We start from the raw sequence: 23,079 nt of genomic DNA on the forward strand, positions 1-23,079 counted from the left end.
TATACCTCAACTATGACAGACAGAAGGGGGGGGAAAGAATACAGGAAATCACATTTTAGGATTTCTAATGAATTAATTGGTAAATTCCTCGGTAGAATAAGTATTTGGTCACCTACAAACAAGCAAGATCTCTGGCTCTCACAGACCTGTAACTTCTTCTTTAAGAGGCTCCTCTGTCCTCCACTCATTACCTGTATTAATGGCACCTGTTTGAACTTGTTATCAGTATAAAAGACACCTGTCCACAACCTTAAACAGTCACACTCCAAACTCCACTATGGCAAAGACCAAAGAGCTGTCGAAGGACACCAGAAACAAAATTGTAGACCGGCATCAGGCTGGGAAGACTGAATTTGCAATAGGCAAGCAGCTTGGTGAAATCAACTGTGGGAGCAATTATTAGAAAATGGAAGACATACAAGACCACTGATAATCTCCCTCCACCTGGGGCTCCACGCCACGATCTCACCCTGTGGGGTCAAAATGATCACAAGAACGGTGAGAAAAATTCCCAGAACCACACAGGGGGACCTAGTGAATGACCTGCAGAGAGCTGGGACCAAAGTAACAAAGGCTACCATCAGTAACACACTACTCAGCCAGGGACTCAAATCCTGCAGTGCCAGGCGTGTCCCCCTGCTTAAGCCAGTACATGTCCGGGCCCGTCTGAAGTTTGCTAGAGAGCATTTGGATGATCCAAAAGAGGATTGGGAGAATGTCATATGGTCAGATGAAACCAAAGTAGAATTTTTTGGTAAAAACTCAACTCGTCGTGGAGGAGAAAGAATGCTGAGTTGCATCCAAAGAACACCATACCTTCTGTGAAGCATGGCAGTGGAAACAACATGATTTGGGGCTGTTTTTCTGCAAAGGGACCAGAACGACTGATCCGTGTAAAGGAATGAATGAATAGGGCCATGTATCGTGAGAGTTTGAGTGAAAACCTCCTTCCATCAGCAAGGGTATTGAAGATGAAACGTGGCTGGGTCTTTCAGCATGACAATGATCCCAAACACACTGCCCGGGCAACGAAGGAGTGGCTTTGTAAGAAGCATTTCAAGGTCCTGGAGTGGCCTAGCCAGTCTCTAGATCTCAACCCCATAGAAAACCTTGAACTCCTTGAGGGAGTTAAAAGTCCGTGTTGCCCAGCGACAGCCCCAAAACATCACTGCTGTAGAGGATATCTGCATGGAGGAATGGGCCAAAATACCAGCAAGTGTGTAAAAACCTTGTGAAGACTTTTGACCTCTGTCATTGCCAACAAAGGGTATTTAACAAAGTATTGAGATGAACTTTTGTTATTGACCAAATAGTTATTTTCCACCATAATTTGCAAATACATTCTTTAAAAATCAGACAATTGTGATTTTCTGGATTTTTTTTTCTCATTATGTCTCTCATAGTTTAGGTATACCTATGATGAAAACTTCAAGCGTTTCTCATCTTTTTTAGGGTCCATTCACACGTCTGTAACGTGTTTCTTCCACGGATCTGCAAAACACGGAAACGGCAATCTGTGTTCCGCATTTTGCGGACCGCACATCGCCTGCACTAATAGAATATGCCTATTCTTGTCCGCAATTGTTCTATTTTTTGGGGGAACGGAATTGCGGACCCGGAAGTCCGGGTCCGCATTTCCGTATCCGGGAAGCACATCGGGCCTAAGTTGGAGAACTTGCACAATTGTTTTTTTGCAAAAATAAAGAAAATTTTAAAGGATTCACAAACTTTCAAGCACCGCAGTACATTCATAGTTTAAAAAGCTCATGTAAATTGTACCTGCTTTCTATAAGGAGCAATTATGCCAATTTCTTTGGGAGAAATTTTGGCTATGCCTTTCTTTCCTTGTGTCTCCAGCAAGTCACGGAGATAAGACACCAGAACCTCTATCTCATGTACATTGAAGAAGGATGGGCTGTTCCCTTCTCGTTCATCTTTCCCCAGCACATGATGGAATATGAGTGGAAAGTTCTGCAAAGAAAACAATTCGAAAGGTCTGATATTACAACAACTTATCTTCTTGTGCCCCTAAATGAAGAAACTTCTTATTTCCATTGATGTGGTCTTCAGACCACAGCATTAAACATTAAATATGGCTGTCTCAACAATAAATATACTTCCTTGGCAGTGGTGAGGAAGCTGCACCACACAGAAGCTCTGGAGATGCCTTGTGATATGGCAGATATTTAGTAAGTTTGGTAAATTCTTTGGAGGAATTTTTTAATATACAAAAAAAATAGCTTTAACTAAATTATTTAGAAGTGTCTTCTAATTTATCATCTCCTTTTTGGATTCCATGTCATGTCGTGTAAGACTCCTGATAAAGGGAAAAAAGTTCACCTTCTTTGGAAGCTTCTCCCAGTTGCAGTATACACGTGTGACCATTTCATCAGCCTTGGCTTGGAGCTCATTATCATAAAAAAGTTCATTTGGAACAGAGAGAATGTCAGGATGGGACCTAATTAAAATTGTATATCTCATTAAAAGGAAGACAGTCGTAAACACATAGAAATTAGTTACAGTCACTCAAAGGGTAAGGAAAGACAGGCATCAAGAAAAAAAAAACTCTTGCTAAACTAAAAAACATGCTACAGACCTGTAATTCAGCAGTAACTTGGTGACAAATTGAGGATTGTAAGCTCCGTTGGATTTTTCATACAGTGGATTATGAGTCATTAGTCTTTCCAGCAATGAAAGACCTGCATAAAAAAAAAAAAGTTTAAAACCCTAACACTACAGACATAAAACCTCACCTGGACTCTGCACAGCAAACGTTGTACAATGTTGTCCATGAGCAATTTCTAATAACAATCTGAATCACTCACTTAATCCATGCTCAATGGCAAATGGAGACCTTAACACTGGGCCTAGCTGCTGTGGATCACCAGCCAGAACCAACTGCCCTCCTTTTGTCACATCCAGAATACCTGAAATTGAAAAATTTTGGAGTAAAAAAATGTATTTAGAAATTATTTGGCTATAAAAACACAAACGGTTTATTATTCCAGTTAGTTCCTAGGCATCTAAACAATGACAATGTTGATTTCAATGTTGGTTGTTCACTGTAGCATAGTGTTGATCGCGAATATTCTAATCATTAATTTTTATTGCGAATATTTGCACTTCGAGAATTTGCGAAGATGTAGAATATAGTGCTATATATTCGTAATTGCTAATATTTTAGATTTTTCTTTCATCGGTAACCTCCCTTCTTGCTTGTGGGCCAATGAGAAGGCTGCAATATATTTGTCAGAGTTTAGCAACATCCCTAGCAACCAATAGGAAAGTTTCCTACCACTTATTATATAGGAAACTCCCCGGCAGCCATTTTCTGCTGTTTTGCTGTGCTCTGTGCTTTCATCTGGGTCCTATTCCTTATCCAATTACATTAGATAGTTAGTTTATATATACAGTGGATATAAAAAGTCTACAAACCCCTGTTAAAATATCAGGTTTCTGTGATGTAAAAAAATGAGACAAAGATAAATAATTTCAGAACTTTTTCCACCTTTAATGTGACCTATAAACTGGACCACTTAATTGAAAAACAAACTGAAATCTTTTAGGCGGAGGGAAGAAAAAATAAAATAATATGGTTGCATAAGTGTGCACACCCTTAAACTAATACTTTGTTGAAGCACCTTTGTATTTTATTACAGCACTCATTCTTTTTGGGTATGAGTCTATCAGCATGGCACATTTTGACTTGGCAACACTTGCCCACTCTTCTTTGCAAAAACACTCCAAATCTGGCAGATTGCGAGGGCATCTCCTGTGCACAGCCCTCTTCAGATCACCCCACAGATTTTCAATTGGATTCCGGTCTCGGCTCTGGCTGGGCCATTCCAAAACTTTAATCTTCTGGTGAAGCCATTCCTTTGTTGATTTGGATGTATGCTTTGGGTCGTTGTCATGCTGAAAGATAAAGTTCCTCTTCATGTTCAACTTCCTAGCAGAAGCCTGAAGGTTTGGTGCCAATATTGACTGGTATTTGGAACTGTTCATAATTCCCTCTAGATTAACTAAGGCCCCAGTTCCAGCTAAAGAAAAACCGCCCCAAAGCATGATGCTGCCACAACCATGCTTCACTGTGGGTATGGTGTTCTTTTGGTGATGTGCAGTGTTGTTTTTGCGCCAAACATATCTTTTGGAATTATGGACAAAAAGTTCAAACTTGGTTTCATCAGACCATAACACCTTTTCCCACATGCTTTTGGGAGACTTCAGATGTGTTTTTGCAAAATGTAGCCTGGCTTGGATGTTTTTCTTCGTAAGAAAAGGCTTTCGTCTTGCCACTCTACCCCATAGCCCAGACATATGAAGAATACGGGAGATTGTTGTCACATGTACCACACAGCCAGTACTTGCCAGATATTCCTGCAGCTCCTTTAATGTTGCTGTAGGCCTCTTGGTAGCCTCCCAGACCAGTTTTCTTCTCGTCTTTTCATCAATTTTGGAGGGACGTCCAGTTCTTGGTAATGTCACTGTTGTGACAAATTTTCTTCACTTGATGATGACTGTCTTCATTGTGTTCCATGATATATCTAATGCCTTGGAAATTCTTTTGTACCCTTCTCCTGACTGATACCTTTTAACAATGAGATCCCTCTGATGCTTTGGAAGCTCTCTGTGGACCATGGCTTTTGTTGTGGGATGCGACTAAGAAAATTTCAGGAAAGACCAACTAGAGCAGCTGAACTTTATTTAGGATTAATCAGAGGCACTTTAAATGATGGCAGGTGTATGCTGACTCCTATTTAACATGATTTTGAATGTGATTGCTTAATTCTGAACACAGCTACATCCCCAGTTATAAGAGGCGTGCACACCTACTGTATGCAACCACATAATTATTTTTTTTTGTTTGTTTTCTTCCCTCCACCTAAAAGATTTCAGTTTGTTTTTCAATTGAGTACAGTTTATAGGTCACATTAAAGGTGAGAAAAGTTTTGAAATAATTTATCTTTGTCTTATTTTTTTACATCACACAAACCTGACATTTTAACAGGAGTGTGTAGACTTTTTATATCCACTGTATATATATATATATATATATATATATATATATATATATATCTACACACACACATATATATATATATATATTACAGATAGTTAGTTACATGTATTGAGCAAAAAATATGCGCATCATTAGTGCCGATTTGCGCAATCTCGAAAATAATGACTGGAGATCACGAATTCTAGAATTTATTGAAATTATGCGAAAAATTCACGAAATATCGCAAAAACAAATATTGCCTATGCCGCTCATCACTACTGTGGCACATAACAGAATTCATACACCGTAGCCATATATGCAGTCACTATATGGGATGATGCATCTTTAAGAGTACCACCTTAGATAAACAGGACACAAATAACTCGATAGGGAACTGTTTCAAGGGAGCCGTTACTAAGACTCACCAGCCACTGTGTCTCTCTTATCACCAAGTGACATCTCAGAGCTCTCTCAGGACTCTTCTATCCATTAGAGTCGCCATCAGCAGCCGGAGGGACTCCACTCCTCCTCAGGCAGCAGTCAATCCTGGCCTCTCTCTTTTAAACGGCTCATCCGCATGCTCCTTGGTGGCTGACTAGACCCAGACCTCTGCCTAATCTCATAGGAGGTCTCAATACACACTCTTCCAGCTCTGACTTTATAGCTGAAGCCAGATTCCTGAGCCTTACGGTCCATTCACACGTCCGCAAAATGGGTCTGCATCCGTTCTGCAATTTTTCGGAACAGGTGCGGAACCATTCATTTTTAATGGGGCCGGAATGTGCTGTCTGCATCCGCACTTCTGGATCGGCACTACCATTCCACAAAAAAATAGAACATGTCCTATTCTTGTCCGCAATTACGGACAAGAAAAGGCATTTTCTATAAGAGTTCCGGCAATGTGCGGTCCGCAAAATGCGGAACGCACATTGCCGGTGTCCGTGTTTTGCGTATCCGCAAAACACCTATGGACATGTGAATAGACCCTTAGGCTACATGCACACGACCGTATGTGTTTTGCGGTCCACAAATTGCGGATCCGCAACAATAAAACGGATGACGTCCGTATGGCATGCTTTTTTTAGCGGAACTATTGTAACAATGCCTATCCTTGTCCGCAAAACGGACAATAATAGGACATGTTATATTTTTTGGGCAGGGCTACGGTACGGACATACGGATGCGGACAGCACACGGTGTGCTGTCCGCATTTTTTGCGGACCCATTGAAATTAATGGGTCTCCATCCTATCCGCCAAAAAACGGAATGGACACAGAAACAAAATACGTTTGTGTGCATGAGGCCTTACAGTATGATCTGAGCTGCACAGACTTCCCAGGCACACCATGTGGTCTCAGCCACACTGACTAATTTTCTCTGACTTTATAGCTTAAGCCAGATTCCTGAGCCTTAGCGTCCATTCACACGTCCGTTTTTTCTTTCCTGATCTGTTCAGTTTTTTGTGGAACAGATCAGGACCAGTTCTGGACCCATTCATTTTCAATGGGTCCTGGAAAAAATCGGACAACACAATGTGTGCTGTCCGTTTCCGTTGTTTCGTTCCGCATGTCCGATTAAATATAAAACTTGTCCTATTCTTTTCCGCAAAAATCGGATCCTGGTACAATACAAAGTCAATGGTTCCGCAAAAAACTGAAGACATTCGTATGTCATTACGTATGTCATCCGTTTTATGCGGAATCCGTTCCTGGATATTAAATCACAGAAATCACTTATTCACTTTTTTTTTTCAATTTTTTTTCAAAGAAATCCAAACAACTTTATTTGCTTTGTGAAATTTATACATGTTTCCGTTTTTTGCGGATGACATACGGAAACATTTTCAGGAACAACGGATCCGCAAAAAACGGACCAAAATTCGGGATATAGAAAAATATTGACGTGTGATTGTAGCCTTAGGCCTCTTTCACACTACCGTTTTTTTTTCTGTTTTACGGTCCGTTTTTTGCGTTCCGTATACGGAACCATTCATTTCAATGGTTCCGCAAAAAAACGGAATGTGTTCCGTATGCATTCCGTTTCCGTATTTCCGTTTTTCCGTTCCGTTGAAAAGATAGAACATGTCCTATATTTGGCCGCAAATCACGGTCCGTGGCTCCATTCAAGTCAATGGGTCCGCAAAAAAAACGGAACACATACGGAAATGCATCCGTATGTCTTCCGTATCCGTTCTGTTTTTTGCGGAACCATCTATTGAAAATGTTATGCCCAGCCCAATTTTTTCTATGTAATTACTGTATACTGTATATGCCATACGGAAAAACGGAACGGAACAACGGAACGGAAACGGAACCACAACGGAAGCAAAAAACGGAACAACGGATCCGTGAAAAACGGAACGCAAAACACTGAATTCAACATACTGTAGTGTGAAAGAGGCCTTAGTCTGATCTGAGCTACACAGACTTCCCAGGCACACCATGTGGTTTCAGCTACACTGACAAATTTTCTCCTTGGAGCCTTTTTTCCTAGCCTGTGGTGCCGACAGGGACATCTAGTGACAGGAATTAACATTGCAAACATGCATTCAATGCACTGTATTACTTCCATCTAGTGTAGCGCAGGATCCAATACAGTAATAAACGGTGCAAAACTTAATATTGTTTGTAAGGGGATGGATAACAGACACTTATAGCTCACCCCCTTGAAAACAGGTTGACTTACGGATTTGAAAGAGTTAACCGATTAGCGATTCAATACCTGCTATAGCTGTTACACACTCAGGCTCTACTGCATGTCCAGATTCATCAATAAACACATGGGTAAAATGGCCATCTGGGAACTGCGCAGAAACAAGCCTAGAAAATACAAGATGGTTATATAATGAGATGCAAACTGCCATTGAAGGGGTTCTCTACTGGAAAACTACCTGTACAAATGATTTCTTGACAATGGGCAGATCAAAGTGCCTCCGTTCTGGGGGATATGTAAGGAAAAGCCACAGGAAGCAGTCACAGACAGTTCAGTTTGTATGTGGCTTTGTTTTAGTTACTCAGAAGGCAGCAAAATAGCAGTTCTACAAAGAGGTACAAATCAGACCTCAGTCTCAGCATCATCCTGGAGGCCTAGTTTCAGCTCCAACATGTGACAGTAATTCACTGCCACAGACTTCGGGTGGGTCTCCACTTCAGGAGGGTTTCTATATCACGCCCATCTGCATTAGGCCTCGATGCAGTAGCACCACAAGAGACTAGCAATATGAAAAAGTCATAGACCTTGGAGCTGTCTTTTCAAAATGGCCTTACTAAGCTGCAATCTGTTCGCAAATTACTTTTTCCAAGCTAACTGCACTCATCTAGAACTATTGCTATATCACCTTGACCATCCTCCTCCACACACATTTTTTTACTCTAAATAAATATTTCACAGAGGATATCACTGCTTCTAAGGCATACGCTCAACCCAAAGCGTGGCACAAACACCCCCAAATCAGGCTCTGTGCCTCTGTGCTCACATTGCCCCTCTGTGACCTAACAACAGCTACATGGCATACAGGGCTGTATTTAACCCCCACGGGTTGCTACAGAACTGGAGGTTAATACCATGCAATGAGAAAGGCCAACATAAAAATGTAAGCAATAACACTAGGCCGATACCAGTTTACTGGAGCTGATTTTTCAGTTTTACTGTGTGGACTGGGACATAGGCCAAGTCATCTCATCAGTAGAAAGTGGGAAAGTTAAATCCTGGAGGCAGACTAGCCCTCCTACTAAGTCCATGCTGCTGGCTAGGGTTCGTGACTTTAGATCCCTTGAATATCTCACAGCATCCCTCAATAACACCGTGGAGGAATTCCAAGCCTTGATAATAAAGAAGAAGATGATCCGAGTTCCTGAAGTTTTTAGAGACTTCCAGGTAAGTTAGTATACTATGCTATTTTTTAAATCTGTTTCTGAAGATGGATTCAGGCAAAAAGATGCTAAGGATACCTCCCGCTGGCGATGAAACCTGGATATGACTTTAGGCAGAAACATAGGGGTATGTCTAAGAATGATACCTCACAGTTTTGGATGACAGTAAGGAGATCTACAAGATCTGGATCGCCCCCACCCTTCTGGCTGATGCGACTGCCAATAAAAAGGTGGTTTTGTAAATTAAAAGTTTCAGAGGAATGTCCTGTAAAGGTTCAAAGGGTACATTCATTAGAACTTCAAGCACAAGGTTTAAATCCCAAGGAGGGATGGTAGAATGAAAAAACGGAAACCGTCTTGCCGCGCCTTTTAGTAACTGTTTTATCAGGGGAAGGTCTGCAAACTTTATTTCCAGGAAGTTACTTAATGCCGATACTTGAACCTTGAGGGTGCTTAGTCTGAGACCCTTATCAAGACCTGACTGGAGAAAATCTAATAAGGGGTATATCAGGATCCAGGCTGTGATACTATCTATCCCCTTCAAATTTTAAGAAGGCTTTCCAAGTTCCTAAATAGATTTTGGAAGTAGTGTCTTTACTCAATAAAAAATAAAATAAATCACTGGCTCAGACAGACCCTTCTGTTCTAACATAACCTGCTCAGTCTTCAAGCTGTTAGATGTAATGGGGATACGCTTAGATGGGACACTGGGCCCTGATGCAGTAGACCTGGATACGAGGGGAGAGGCCAGAACTCCCCTGATATGAGATCGAATAGGAGAGGAAACCTGGATCTTTTCGGCCAGATGTCACAGGTTAAGGGTAAGGGAAAACACCAAATACACACCACAACGAATAGACAACAATCTAGGCCTCAAAAGCTAAGGAAGAGGGATGGTGACCTCCTAGTAATCCTTAGGCCTTTCCCTAATTCCTTCCAGTATGAGAAGATCCTGATGGTGGAAATACTCATACACTGGATACCTAAAGCCCTGCTAAAACTGACGAGCCCTAGGATAGGTAGAAAGGGATGAGACAGCTGGTTCTTTCCAGAATGAAGGAACCTGCATCTCCCTGAGGCCTAGAAACAACACACACCAGATAATAAGAAACAGCAACGGCAACAAGTACTTAGTTTAGAGATGTATGGAGAAGCAGGAGATCCAAGATAAACCAGCACTAGCAACTCCAAGCAGAAACTATCAACCGCATGGTCAGCAGTGTGAGGCAGATCTAAATAGAGCCTCATCACTGATAATGAGTGGCACCTGAGGAGAGGTGAGATCCTGCTAAACAACATACATAGAGGAAAACAAAGAGACCTGTCAGATAGCCTCACATGCAGCAAGTCTATCCGATCTTCTCAACTCTCTGACAGGAGGGACCGTGACACCAGAAGGGTGCAATCAGTATCAATTGTGCTTTTTCCTCTATTGCCTTCATCAGTACCCTTGGAATTAAACTGAAGGCTGAAAAAGTCTAAATTCGACCCCCTGGCCATGGGGAAGATAGAGCGTCTATTATCAGAGTTTGATCCCAAATGGAGAGGGAACAGAACCTTTCTACTTGTCTGTTCTTTTGGTCTGCAAAAAGTTCTACTATTGGGGTACCCGTTTTTCTGATATTTCTATGAACATGTTGGGATCTAGTGACCATTCTCCTTCTCTCATACTTTCTCTGCTGAGGAAGTCTGCTACTATGTTTTCTCTGCCTTTCAGAAGAACAGCAGTTAACGAAGCCAAGTTTCTTTCTGCCCAGAAAAAGATTTTTCCTGAAAGTTCCCACAGCGCTCTTTGCTCTTTGTTCCTCCTTGCTGATTTAGATAGGCCACGGTGGTGGAGTTGTCGGACAGAATTTTTACATGCTAGGATGTTATGGCCTACTGCGGAGAAATAAGTAAAACTGCCATCAATTCTTTTAAGTTGGAGGATGCTGCTGCCATCTTTTGATTCCAGATTCTTTGCACCACTTGTTCTTTGGTGTGGCCCCCCCACCCCAGACTGCTGGCATCAGTGGTAATAACGACTTGATTTGTATGTAGTCAAAACACTCCTCTCTGAAGATTTCTTCTGATCTTCCTTTCTTACTTTTTTGTCTAAAGTGTTTTGATTTCCATCCCAGGCTTTTAGAAGAAAAGCCTGTAGCGTTCTTGTGTGGTGTTGAGCCCACCTGACTGCTGGAATGGAGGAAGTTAGATGGCCTAACAGAGTCATGATGTTCCTGATGGATATTATCCTGGATTCGCAAAGCAGCGAGACTCTTTGAGAGAGGAAAGTCTGTTTTTCTTGAGGAAGAAAGGACATAAGATTGTGGGAGTCGAGCAGGACTCCCAGAATTTTTTTTTTTCCCGGGCTGGGATTTAGGTCTGATTTTTCTGTTTATTAATCAGCCTAATTCCAATAGATTTTTTTTGTACAATTTGCAGATTAACCTTTAGATCTTGTAGGGATGGGGCTGCCACAAAAAAAAAATCATCCAGGTATGGAATATGCAAGATGCCCAGAAGATGTGGAAAACTCATCACCTCGGCCATAATCTTTGAGAAGATTCTTGTCGCTGAGGGAAACCCAAAGGGAAGTGCTTGGAATTGGAAGTGACACTTCTGCCACCCCAAAAATATTGCAATCCTGAGGAACTTCTGAAAGTCCCTGTGGATGGGGACATGGTAGTATGCATCAGAGAGATCCAGGGTTACCATGTACGGTAGCAGTCGCGAGTCAAAAGATTTACTGTGGACCCGATCGTCTGCATTTTAAATCTTTTGTAGGTTATGTTTTTGTTTAACCTCTTTAGATTTATTAACCTGAAAGACTTGTTTGGTTTCTGGATTAGAAAGATGGGTGAATAAAATCCTGTTCCTGCCTGATCTTCTGGAACAGGGATTATGACTCACTTTTGCAGAAGAAAATGTATTTCTGATTCTAGAACCAACTGTTTTTCTCTTTTCAGTAAAGGCTTGTTGTCTGTGTAGTGATCTGAAGGAGTAGCAGTGAATTCCAGTTTGTAAGCTTTGCTTATCGTACTCATCACCCAAGGAGAAGTGAGGTGAACATTTTTAATCTGCCTCCTACCTGAGATCTGGCGTTATTGTAAGGGGTTTGCGGAACTTTCTGGAGTGAACAGAAAACCTCTCCCTTTTCCACTAGAGGGCTGCCATCTCCCCGAACTCTTTTTTCCCTCTGGTCTGGCCTGGTTCTTCTTTGGTTTCAAAAGGAATGACTTTGCTGATAAAATGTTGAGTCTTAAGGAAAGCCTATTTTCTTGTCTGATGCCTTGTCCAGAATATCATCTAATACTGGACTGAACAACTTGTCTCCCTCACACAGTATTAAGCATAAGCGACTTCTAGAGCTAGCATCTCCAGACCATGACCTAAGCCATATTGCTCTACGGGTGGCATTACAGAGGGCCAAGAATCTGGCAGAGACTTTTACTAGATCCACAGAGGCGTCAGACAAAAATTTGAGGCCTGCTTCAGAATGGGTGTAGAGGCTAGGGTTTCCTCTCTGGGGGTACCCGCCGCCAAGTGTTCCTCCAATTGGGCTAGCCAGACAGATAATGATCTGGAAGTGCAAGTAGCACAGTATTCATGTTGAGCCTTTGTATATACACTGGAGTTTTTACATATGTTGCCAAATAAGTATTCCCCGTTACCTGTAGCGATTTCAGCGCCCGTATCCCGTCCTAGCGATATCAGGGGGTGGAGTCGGCTGACACGCCCATACACCTGACTCGCGGAGCAGCCGGAGGCGTACTCCCATGGGGGTGAGGCTTCCTGTATTTAGACCCGCGTTTGGAGCGGACACGTACGGCCATCCTAGTGCCGGGCACATACAGTCCACATGATATCAGTGGTGGACCGCTATTTCTATCAATACTGCTCTGTAAGGTTCTTGCTCCTGATGACACATTGGGCATTGTTCTGCCCGTGCAGAAACGCGTGTGAGCTAAGTTAGTGTAAGCAGTTTGAATACTAATGAGTTGTGTGTGTACTGGATAGGTACATGATACTTAGTACCACCAGGTCCAACGCAGCCCCTGATGTAGCGTGGCCTCGTTCACATACTAGCACGGACTGCAGGCTGTACAACTGTGAGCGGCTGCAGTGGTAGTGTTTCATAAATGTGAATTGAGGCACAGCTGATGGGTCAGACTTTCTAGCTAACCATCATTACTTACAGGTCCTTTTTTTCGGATGCTGGCTGTGTGAGTATTGTTTATTTATATACCTCTCAATTCTATAGGCATCCTAACAGCCTGTTCATGCACAATGCTTTGGTAAAGGTGCCCTGATTTTTATCATAATAGTTCAAGAATCTGATTCTGCAAGAGGATATTTCCTCTTGAAGGCATTTGGAATCATATTTCGCTTTTCAGGATCTTTCCATTCTTTAGCTATTAGCATTTTGATATTATTATGGATGGGAAAAACTCTTTCTTTCCCCAAATCCCTGAAACATTTGGTCTTGAATGGATTGAGACTCTTTTACGTCCTCAATCTTCATAGTGGCTCTTATGGTCTTTAATAATTTTTCCGTATCCTCTGGAAGACACAAAGGTTTCCCCGAACCATCTTGTGAGGATTCAGAGTTTGCATTTGAAAATTTTTCACCAACATCAGAGTCTGGTTCTCCCAGAAAATCCACCACCTGCGATTTATGTGAGGTTGATGGTTGGGGAGAGGACGGCTGTAACCTTGAATCTATTACCACTTTTACTTCATCCTTAATTAGATTTTTAATAGAGTCTAGCAAGGAAGGGGATTCCTCTGTACTTTATCCGTACATCTGGGACAAAGCACCTTTTTAGTTTCTGACGTCAGTGTTTTCTTACAAATGTCAATTTTTTTTCGCCCTTATTCTGCGCCAGAGGATTTTATGGTGCTGGCCTCTCTGCCCTATAATGTAATAATAGTAATCAGGGCTTTAAGATAGTAATGAGGTAAAAAAAAGGTCCAGCACCAAACACCAGTGGGGGAAAAAAACCTTTTCCATGAAATAAGCAAACAAAGCTGTGCCTCCCTCCCCCACAAATAGGAAGAGGTAATAGCTGCAGGCACAAGTGTAGAAGGAGGCTTACCGGGCTCTGGGCGGCAGTAGGATCTACAGGCTTGCGGGGCATGTCAGAGGAATCCAACATTATGCACGTGTCTCTGCACAGGAGACGCCGAACTGCTGTGCTCCATGCTTCCCGACACTCCCCCGTTCATATCCGCCAGGCCTCTGACATCATGTACTGTGTAAGTGATGAACAGAAGCCTGGCAATGGAATTCTCGGCCCAGAGAATCCCGGCCTGTACGGCGCATGCGCATGATCCCTCGCTCCTCGCCGTATATTGAAGCTGGGGAGCAGGTGCCCGGGGCTGCCTTCACTGAAGGACTTACGCCGAAGGAAGCGGAGCAGAGGCCAAAGACCTTCCAAGCTCACGTCCTCTGCACTGGCCCTCCCAATGGTGCAGAAAACAAACAGGCCATGCAAACTTGAAAACAGAACTCCTGACCACAGCAGGAGCGGCTTCTATAGGATCCCGAGGCCAGGAAACAACACCTAAAGCAGATGAAGGGAGGGGCCCTTTAAACTGGAGCTTCTACGTTGTTTACTGTCCTGTGGAGGCAGGGACACCCTCCTGAGGGTGCCGTTGTGGAGGCGCCGGGGAAAATTGTGAAATATCAGTAGAGGAATTGTGTTTTAATGCATCCCTTACCTTCCGGCTGAAATAAGAGTTGTGATGATAACCTTGTATTCCATAAGCTTATTTTTGCAAGGATATTCATATGCCTGGGTTGTATCATTCCAGTTGCAACAGGGCTATGGATGCAACAAGAGAAAATCTGTGTGTAGTAAATCACATACAGTACAAGAAACAATGATATGCTGTATTTACAAGTCTAAGCATGTGCCCGAGCATGCTACATGAGAAAAGGCTAGGTTAAAAATCCTTTGGGTACACCTGTGTTAGGCATACAGAGTTACAGAATGGGTTCATAGGATTCTAAGGATGCTGGGTTCACAATTTGTGGAAATATGTCATGCAGACAATTACTCTACAGCAGAACAGTATACGTTTTACAGCACATTGCCAAGGTTTTGTGATGTGGTTATTGACCTGCGGTTTTTACACAATGGGGGAGATTTAATCTTCTGCGTGTAGGAGGTGGTGGAGCTGCAGTAGATGTCTGTCTTCATTTGCTTAAGAAATCCTGGCCCCAAACCTATCACTCAACAAGCCCCCTTTTCGGAAAAGTGGCAATGGTGGCATTCAAAAAGTCAAAACGAGGAAAATGCATGAGAGTCTGCTGTGCAATGATTGTGTGGGACTACTGCAACATGTCACCACAACCCAAATGTGCGTGAGGATGAAGACTGCCAGAACGCTCTTGCATAAAGATCATAGCACTCAAAACAATATCATAAGGCCATGTTCACATCTGCGTTAGGGAATTCCAGTACTCTGTTCTGGCAGAGGAGGACAATACTGGAATTGCCATGCATGCAGCATTTCGTTTTCAGAGGAAAGCAGTCACTTTTGCTGGAAAAAAAATAGACAGATTCCATTATATAGAATAAGGATCCAGTGGGCCCCGGTGTTGTCTGGCTACACCGGATACAGCAGTTTCAGTATTCTGCTTCTCTGCCTGAACCGAGTACCAGAATGCCCTAAGGAAATCTGTTTAAACAGTGCCATGCTACATCATGTCATTTTTTTGTGCTACAGAAAAATTGGACTTTTAATAAAGACCACTAATCCAAGAGGCAATTTGGCTTTGTATAGATGTCAAGGGGAAGATATTTTCTGCTTCTCTAAATACAGAAAGTAATGAAATTATATCACACTTTTGGGGATACAGAGCACAATCAATCGGATTTTACCTCTAATTTCTCAGATGCCCTTTTGAAAATAAAGCATAAACCCAACTACAACCAATGGACAACTACCACATTAGTATCAAACTCCAGACTTAGACTCCAATATATTTTATCAGAGACACTTCATTCAAAATATATGAAACATACCTTGATCATTTCTGGAACAAAACGAAAATCTCTGCTGCTGGCCATCATCCTGTAAATATCTTTCTTATCTATGTGTTTCATCAAGCGCTCACAGATCAGATCTGACGCGCTGTTCGATGGCGCACATGCAAGGACACGGCACTTAGGGATATTCTTTAGTACCTGTAAAGTGGGATATTATAAGGTAATGGTAACAAAAATTCTGTTACATTTGTCAGCTGACCATCACACCTATATCAACCTATTGTATTTAAGATTTGTCCCCCTTTTGTGACTATAAAGGCCTCTAATATTTTGGAATGTTTTACATGAGATCTTGGATGGTGTCTTTAAATTATTGCATTTGTGAGGATTAGAAGGTATGGCCTCCCAATAGGCATTCCATTTCATCACAAATGAGTTAGGTGGGGTTGGTGCAAATTCATCAAACCAGGTCTTCATGGATCTTTCTTTGTGCACAGACACACAGTTATGTTGGAAGGGGAAAGGGCCTTCTACAAACGTATCACAAAGTTTAACGGGCTGTACTAAAAAAATTACAGGGTCTAACCCCAATCTTGAGTAACAGACATATACTGTTATAACTCAGCCACAGAATTTTTCAGTAGACTAGGATTGCTGTTTCAATTAGAGAAAGGTAGTGCTCAAAACAAACCAAGCATATAAATAGTTAATTAAAATAAAGTAGATATAATTGTGTTATACACAGTACTGCTGGAAATTTAATAAAGAGTTTCAAAACTTTAAGAAATGTGGAAAATCAAGTGTAAAAAATACAATCCATATAGAAAAAAAACTAGAAAAAAATAAACATGTAGGACAAAATATTAAACAAAAAAAGACATAAGTGATTGACAAAGTTGCAGTAAAAAAGGTACTCAAATAGCACAATACATGTGTATAGAGAATAACATGATTAAATAGGTCAACGGGAAAAAATATGCCCTAAGGACAGGAGTTAAACAATGTACTACAGTACAATATATCTGTAGTACTCAAATGCGTCATGGCCAAACTACAAGTATAACTGAGCCAAACTATCAGCATCACAGATTCCCATCATGGTGTGAGTGTAGGTCAGTTACCCATGGGCAGCCCATGACATGGAGTAATATGGATCTATTTTACAGCCGGCACAATGATGTGTGAATCTGGCCTCAGCCCCACCCCCAGAAAAAAAAAAAACTGTAATAATATATAGTCATGTGAAAAAGTGAGGGCACCCCATGAAAAGGCACTGCCCATATATGTTGAGTATCACTGTAATCATACAGAACTGCCAAATAAAACCCATCATATCATAATGTGATATTATCATTTATACTGCACAGTCAACAGAAAAATCCTGACTTTGTTAATTTAAGATCCAAAGTCATAAAAAATGTCATACTCCCCAAAATTTTATGAAGACTACACCAAACAAGCCCTCACATAGCATAGCCAACAGAAAAATAAAAAATAAATTAAAATGGCGGTCAGAATTTGTAAATACAAAAAAACACATTTAAGGCCATGTACACCTTCGAAGGTAAATTTTGTTTATGATTGCATTTTACTAATTTTTGGGTAAAATAATATTTTCAATTGGCCTTTATTAAAAATATTGAACCTTTCTGTCACAAAGGGTTAACAGTTTTTCTAACTGTGTGACTGGTACTTTAATTTTCACTTTGTGCTGGTCATCTAATAAAATGTATCTCTAAACTACGGAGAGGTAATAAACACTCAGTATAGCTCAGTTCTTATCTTACTGATTATGTGACTCAGTGTAATGCCAGAGAGCAGAGATAAGGAGCCCATCAGCTAGCCAAATGACAGCTAGCCACTGAGGAAGGGGCCAGGTATAGACCCCGAAACGCATATGGTTAATAGGAGACCCACACATCACCTGATGGACGTATACCCCTGCATCGTCCTCATCTTTAGATATATATTTGCATGCAAGGTCAAATATAATAAAGACAAGCCTTACCTCCCATCCAACAAACAAGGAATGCTGCGATCTGACTCCGATCATTGATCATTGGTCGGTGACTTTTTACAAAGTGAAAGCGGGATAACGAAATTAAAGTCCACCCAGTCAAGCGACCACCTGTTCCAGCAGCTCCAGCTGACTACTCACAGTAAGATATTGCTGGTCTAGATACTGCAGCCACGTGGGATGCCACTGTAAGCGCAGGTCGACACAGCATATAACTTTTTCTATTATACGCTGGTGTCATAGTACATAGTTGAGTGCAACTATAATATTACGGTCAGCATTATTTACACCTATTCCTTGATACAATATATATTGGAGAAGATACAACAGTGATTGCTATGTGACATTCATTAGCCACTATTGTAGAAATAATCTAGCCTCTATGTCCTAGGATCTGACAACCAACATTGGACACTATACTATTGCTCTATAAATTGAGCCAGTGATTCAGCACAATCGCACTTTATTTAGCTCGTTGTTGGTACATGTAATTTTACTCAGCATCGCTATTCATGAACATTCATTTTTTATTCTATTGGTCTTATATATCATCTATGTCTATATACAGTTGCAGAAAAAAGTATGTAAACCCTTTGGAATGATATGGATTTATGCACAAATTGGTCATAAAAATGTGATCTGATATTTATCTAAGTCACAACAATAGCCAATCACAGTCTGCTTGAACTAATAACACACAAAGAATTACATTTTACCATGTTTTTATTGAACACACCATGTAAACATTCACAGTGCAGGTGGAAAAAGTATGTGAAACCCTAGACTAATGACATCTCCAAGAGCTAATTGGAGTGAGTTGTCAGCCAACTGGAGTCCAATCAAAAAGGTGAGATTGGAGGTGTTGGTTACAGCTGCCGTATAAAAAACACACACCAGTTCTGGGTTTGCTTTTTAGAATAAGCATTGCCTGATGTGAATGATGCCGCGCACAAAAGACCTACAATTAAGAATTGTTGACTTGTGTAAAGCTGGAAAGGGTTATAAAAGTATCTCCAAAAGCCTTGCTGTTCACCAGTCCACGGTAAGACAAATTGTCTATAAATGGAGAAAGTTCAGCACTGCTGCTACTCTCCCTAGGAGTGGCCGTCCTGTAAAGATGACTGCAAGAACACAGCGCAGACTGAATTCAATAATTTCAAAAAAAATGCTCTCAAGAGGTGTATACAGCCTTTAAGTCTATTGATTGTGCAAAAGTAATATTTTTGTATAGTAATTTTGGTATTACTGTGCACAGGAATGAAGAGGTTTTCACACAGTTTGTGGAAATGTGATCAGTGGCAGGCTTCCACAAGCCATTTGCCCACTGATTCTTCATAGTGCAATCCTAAACAATCAGTTTTACGGACACCAAATAATTTTAGCAATTTGCACGCCTGCAACAAGTAATATAATGTTTAACTGGTCCTGCCTGTTACAGAAAATCATTTAGATAATAAAAAAATAGAGCTTTGGACGATCAGACTGCCAGACAGCCTCGTCTTCTCTCCAAACTCTAGACGATCACTCCTCCTGCCGAGCTGTAATGTGCAGTTAGAAACAAAATGCTCTAAAAGCCCTCTTACCTGTTTGATGGCCTCCACCAAAGTTACAGTTTTTCCAGTGCCTGGTGGACCAAATATGAGATAAGGAGCTGGTCTGGAGAATCCACTCACAATCTGCTTTACTGCCATGTACTGTTCTTGGTTATTCTCAAGATTTTGGTCATACAGTCTAGTAAAGGAAAAGTAAAGCTTACATCAACAGAATGATGGCATGTTATACAGGCACCTCAACATGTGACATTTTTCTGTGTACACAATAAGTGTAATATGTGCCAAGTGCCTACCACTGTCAGTGTGCCCCACGTCATGCATTTCTTTATCGCACCAGCACAGTACATATATAGAGCAATTAATGGACTTCCCTAGTCCAGTATACTGGGAGAGCTGCTTGCTAGCAGCTTTCCACTTAGGGCCATAGAGAGGGAAATGACAAGCTGTCCCCGCCCCCATTCCCCCGCAATGACCTCTATAAGACTTAAATGGGTTTTGTCACTTCATCCAGTGGGATTTATCATGTAGAGAAAGTTAATACAAGGCACTTACTAATGTATTATTATTGTCCATATCGCTTCCTTTGCTGGCTAGATTAACTTTTCCATCACATTATACACTGTTTATTTCCATGGTTATGACCACCCTGGAATCCATCAGTGGTGGTGCAGTGTCCAGAAACACACTGCTTAATGTTGTGATTGTGTTTCATGTAAACTGTACTTGTAAATGTGTTCTCATAAAGTTGCATAGGGAGGGGGAGGTTCTAACAAGCCTCCCAGGGTTAACTCCGTCCTACACTCTCACAGCAAAGTGCAGGAAGAAGAAGGTCAGTGTTTGGTGATGTCTGAGGACAAGCTGAAACTCAGCAGCCATTTTGCAGAGATATAAAAACTCCATAGTTAGTTCCATGCACCAGCCCATAAAAGGGAAAAAAAAATCCAGTATCTCCAGGCAACCCAGAGAGGGAATGAGGATATTGACAAAGTAAGGTAACTATCATTTATTAGACTCCAGACTCCTTTGCATTGTGGAGAGATTCAAAGCTACAAGCTACCCACCATAGTTAAAGACAAAAGGGCCATTTGTCTGAGTATAGTATAATGGTGCTGACGTCACGAATCAGGGGCCCAGCCGCAAAAGCACCTTACACCAATTACCATCAAGAGCACCTCAACACTAACATCTGGATGATGCTCCCTGCAACAGAGAGTGCCCCGGAGGATTTTGTGCAGTCTTCCCATCAACTGCACTGCTGGCCCCAAGGGACAACTAAACTGTGAGTACTACTATCCTCGGCACTTTATCACTAGTACGCTCACGCGCGCATTCTCCATAGGGAGCCCCGGCATGTTGCAGTGGTAGTGCTTGCACACTGTAGAAAACAAATGCCGGCCTCTCTGGGTTTTTTTCTATAGTGTGCAAGCACAGCCATGCTGATGGATTGCAGCATGACAGTAACCATGGTAACGAGAGGCGTTTACTGTGACGGAAAAATGAATCCAGCCAGTGAAGGAGGCAATATGCATGATAACAATACATTAGTAAGAGCCTTGTATTAACTATGTCTACATAATAAATGTTATTTGCTGAAGTGACAAAACCACTTTAATAGAATATAGGTTGTCCTGATGGGAAAACCAACATCTAAACTGAGCCAAGAAATGCAGACAAGGAATTACCTCAGGTTGTCTGTATTCACAATACATTGCTGGCGTGCTCCAGTTGGGAACAGATATTCTTGCAGGTTTCTCTTTTTGGCCAAGTCAACTGCCCGATGTTGAACCTTCAGCGGCATGCGGTTAAAAGTAAAAGTGACATCAAACAGCATTCCTGAAATAAATTTCTGCAAAAGACTGGAAAAAAAAATGATATAATATATACATATATACAGACTCATTAGTAATATTCCATAAAAGAGTAATCTACATGGGTTTATTGCTTTTCTCATACTGATGACCTATCTGACTCCAAGACACTTTATAGGCATTTTGTAATGTCTATGATGTTTATGTAAAGTGTGTTTTTTTTTTTTTGCTCTTCTAGGATGCTAGAATATGAGATCTTTTAGCTTACATTGTAGGTCAATAGCACTACATTGTAAGCCTGGTTTTCTGCATAAGAGTGAAGAAACGATTCCCTGATTGCCACATAGAAGAGCCAGTCCTGGCTCAGAAGCGCAGACCTTTAAGGTTTTCACCATTTAGATGCTGCGGTCACATTTGACCACAGCATCTAAAGGGTTAAAGGGGTTTTCCTCTGGATAGGTCATAAGTACCTGACTGGTGGGGGGGGGGGGGGGGGGGTCTGACAACCGGGACCCTTCCAGATAAGCTGTTTGAGAAGGTACCAGCGCTTCTGTGAGCGCCGCTGCCTTCTCCGTGCTTACCAAGCACAGTGCCGTACATTGTATAGCACTCAGCCCCATTCACTTCTATGGGGCTGAGCTGGGTCTAGGCCATGTGACTGATGAATGTGTGGTCACTGGCCTAGGAAAAACAGAGAAGACTGCAGCACTATTGCGAGCACCGCTGCCTTGGCGGGGATCCCGGATGTAGGACCACCACCGATCAGATACTGATGACCTATCCAGAGGACAGATCATCAGTATTAAAATCATGGAAAACCTTTTTAAATGTCTGAAACCAGCAACTATGTCGATTGCAGACATTAGACCAAGCTTCTGCTGTTTGAAACAGCAGAGATCTGGTGGCTATGGTGCCCGCTGTGCTCGTATAAGGGCGCCATATTTAAATCCCTCCTTCCACCATACACGGAAGTTGCTGGGACTCTAGGGTTTAAAGGGAGTCAGTCAGTTTTGACCTTGCAGAAGAATGTAAGGGTCATTGAGAGCAGGAAAAAATATACCTTATGCAGAACTTTTAACAGGGTTAGAGTGAATAGGATGTTTAGATTTGCCTGGTTCTGCTCCTGCAAGTTCACAGGAGGCGGAGCTTCACTGAAGTGCTCTAGCTCCTCCCCTCTGAATGACAGCTGTAGTGGTTTCCCAGTTAGCTACTACAGACGCAAGAAGTGTTGTCTTGATTTTTCTTACGCAATCTACAGACTAGAGTCCTTCTGCCGGCAGCTTTGGAATTCTTAATTTATCTGGCTGCTACAGCTGTCAGAGAGGAGGCTGTCAAGCAGCTCAATGCAGAAAGCAAAGACGACTTTAGTGAATCTGCCTCCAATGCACTTACAGAAGGAGAACCTTAGCAGTATAAAAGATCAGTCACTACCAATGATAAAAGCGCCACAAAAATATGTTTGTCCTGCTCTCACCAGCCTCTACATACTGCTGCCAGACGTTTTGCATAGTCAGAACTGCTGACACTTTGTTTAATAGAGCCAAAGATATTTCGTATGGGATATAACATATTTGACAACGGATGAGTGTCCACCTCATCCAGATGTCCCATATCGTTACATATTTGCTACACTGAATGGTTTCTAGTCTTTAAAGGGCAGATTTGTACCTAAGAAACTGGCTGACCTGTTACATGTTTTTTTAGCATATGTTACTGCTGCTGCAGCCTTATGCATAAAGCAATCTATAGTTTCTTCACATACCACTGTTTTCCTTGAGCTTTATCTACTTACGGCTGTTTTGAATCCTACAATATGATGATCTTTTCAAGATGGCTCCTCTGCCAGAGGCCAA

General features: G+C 41.7%; 2 protein-coding genes across 9 annotated transcripts in view; both read right to left on the reverse strand.

The window, feature by feature from the left end:
* Positions 1-23,079, reverse strand: part of INPP4A (inositol polyphosphate-4-phosphatase type I A) — a 393,978-nt gene that overhangs the window by 242,975 nt on the left and 127,924 nt on the right. The window lies entirely within an intron of this gene.
* The window catches only part of LOC122931482, a 162,109-nt gene that overhangs the window by 46,576 nt on the left and 92,454 nt on the right, over positions 1-23,079 (reverse strand). Inside the window, exons 10-18 of the mRNA XM_044285547.1 lie at positions 21,101-21,274; positions 19,449-19,596; positions 15,885-16,046; positions 14,575-14,678; positions 7,721-7,818; positions 2,826-2,927; positions 2,597-2,699; positions 2,341-2,458; positions 1,780-1,971 (exon numbers count right to left, since the gene is read on the reverse strand). Coding sequence (XP_044141482.1) covers positions 1,780-1,971; positions 2,341-2,458; positions 2,597-2,699; positions 2,826-2,927; positions 7,721-7,818; positions 14,575-14,678; positions 15,885-16,046; positions 19,449-19,596; positions 21,101-21,274 — 1,201 coding nt within the window. The remainder of the gene's footprint in view (positions 1-1,779; positions 1,972-2,340; positions 2,459-2,596; positions 2,700-2,825; positions 2,928-7,720; positions 7,819-14,574; positions 14,679-15,884; positions 16,047-19,448; positions 19,597-21,100; positions 21,275-23,079) is intronic.

This window comes from Bufo gargarizans, chromosome 3, assembly GCF_014858855.1.
Source record: "Bufo gargarizans isolate SCDJY-AF-19 chromosome 3, ASM1485885v1, whole genome shotgun sequence".
Taxonomy (NCBI): domain Eukaryota; kingdom Metazoa; phylum Chordata; class Amphibia; order Anura; family Bufonidae; genus Bufo; species Bufo gargarizans.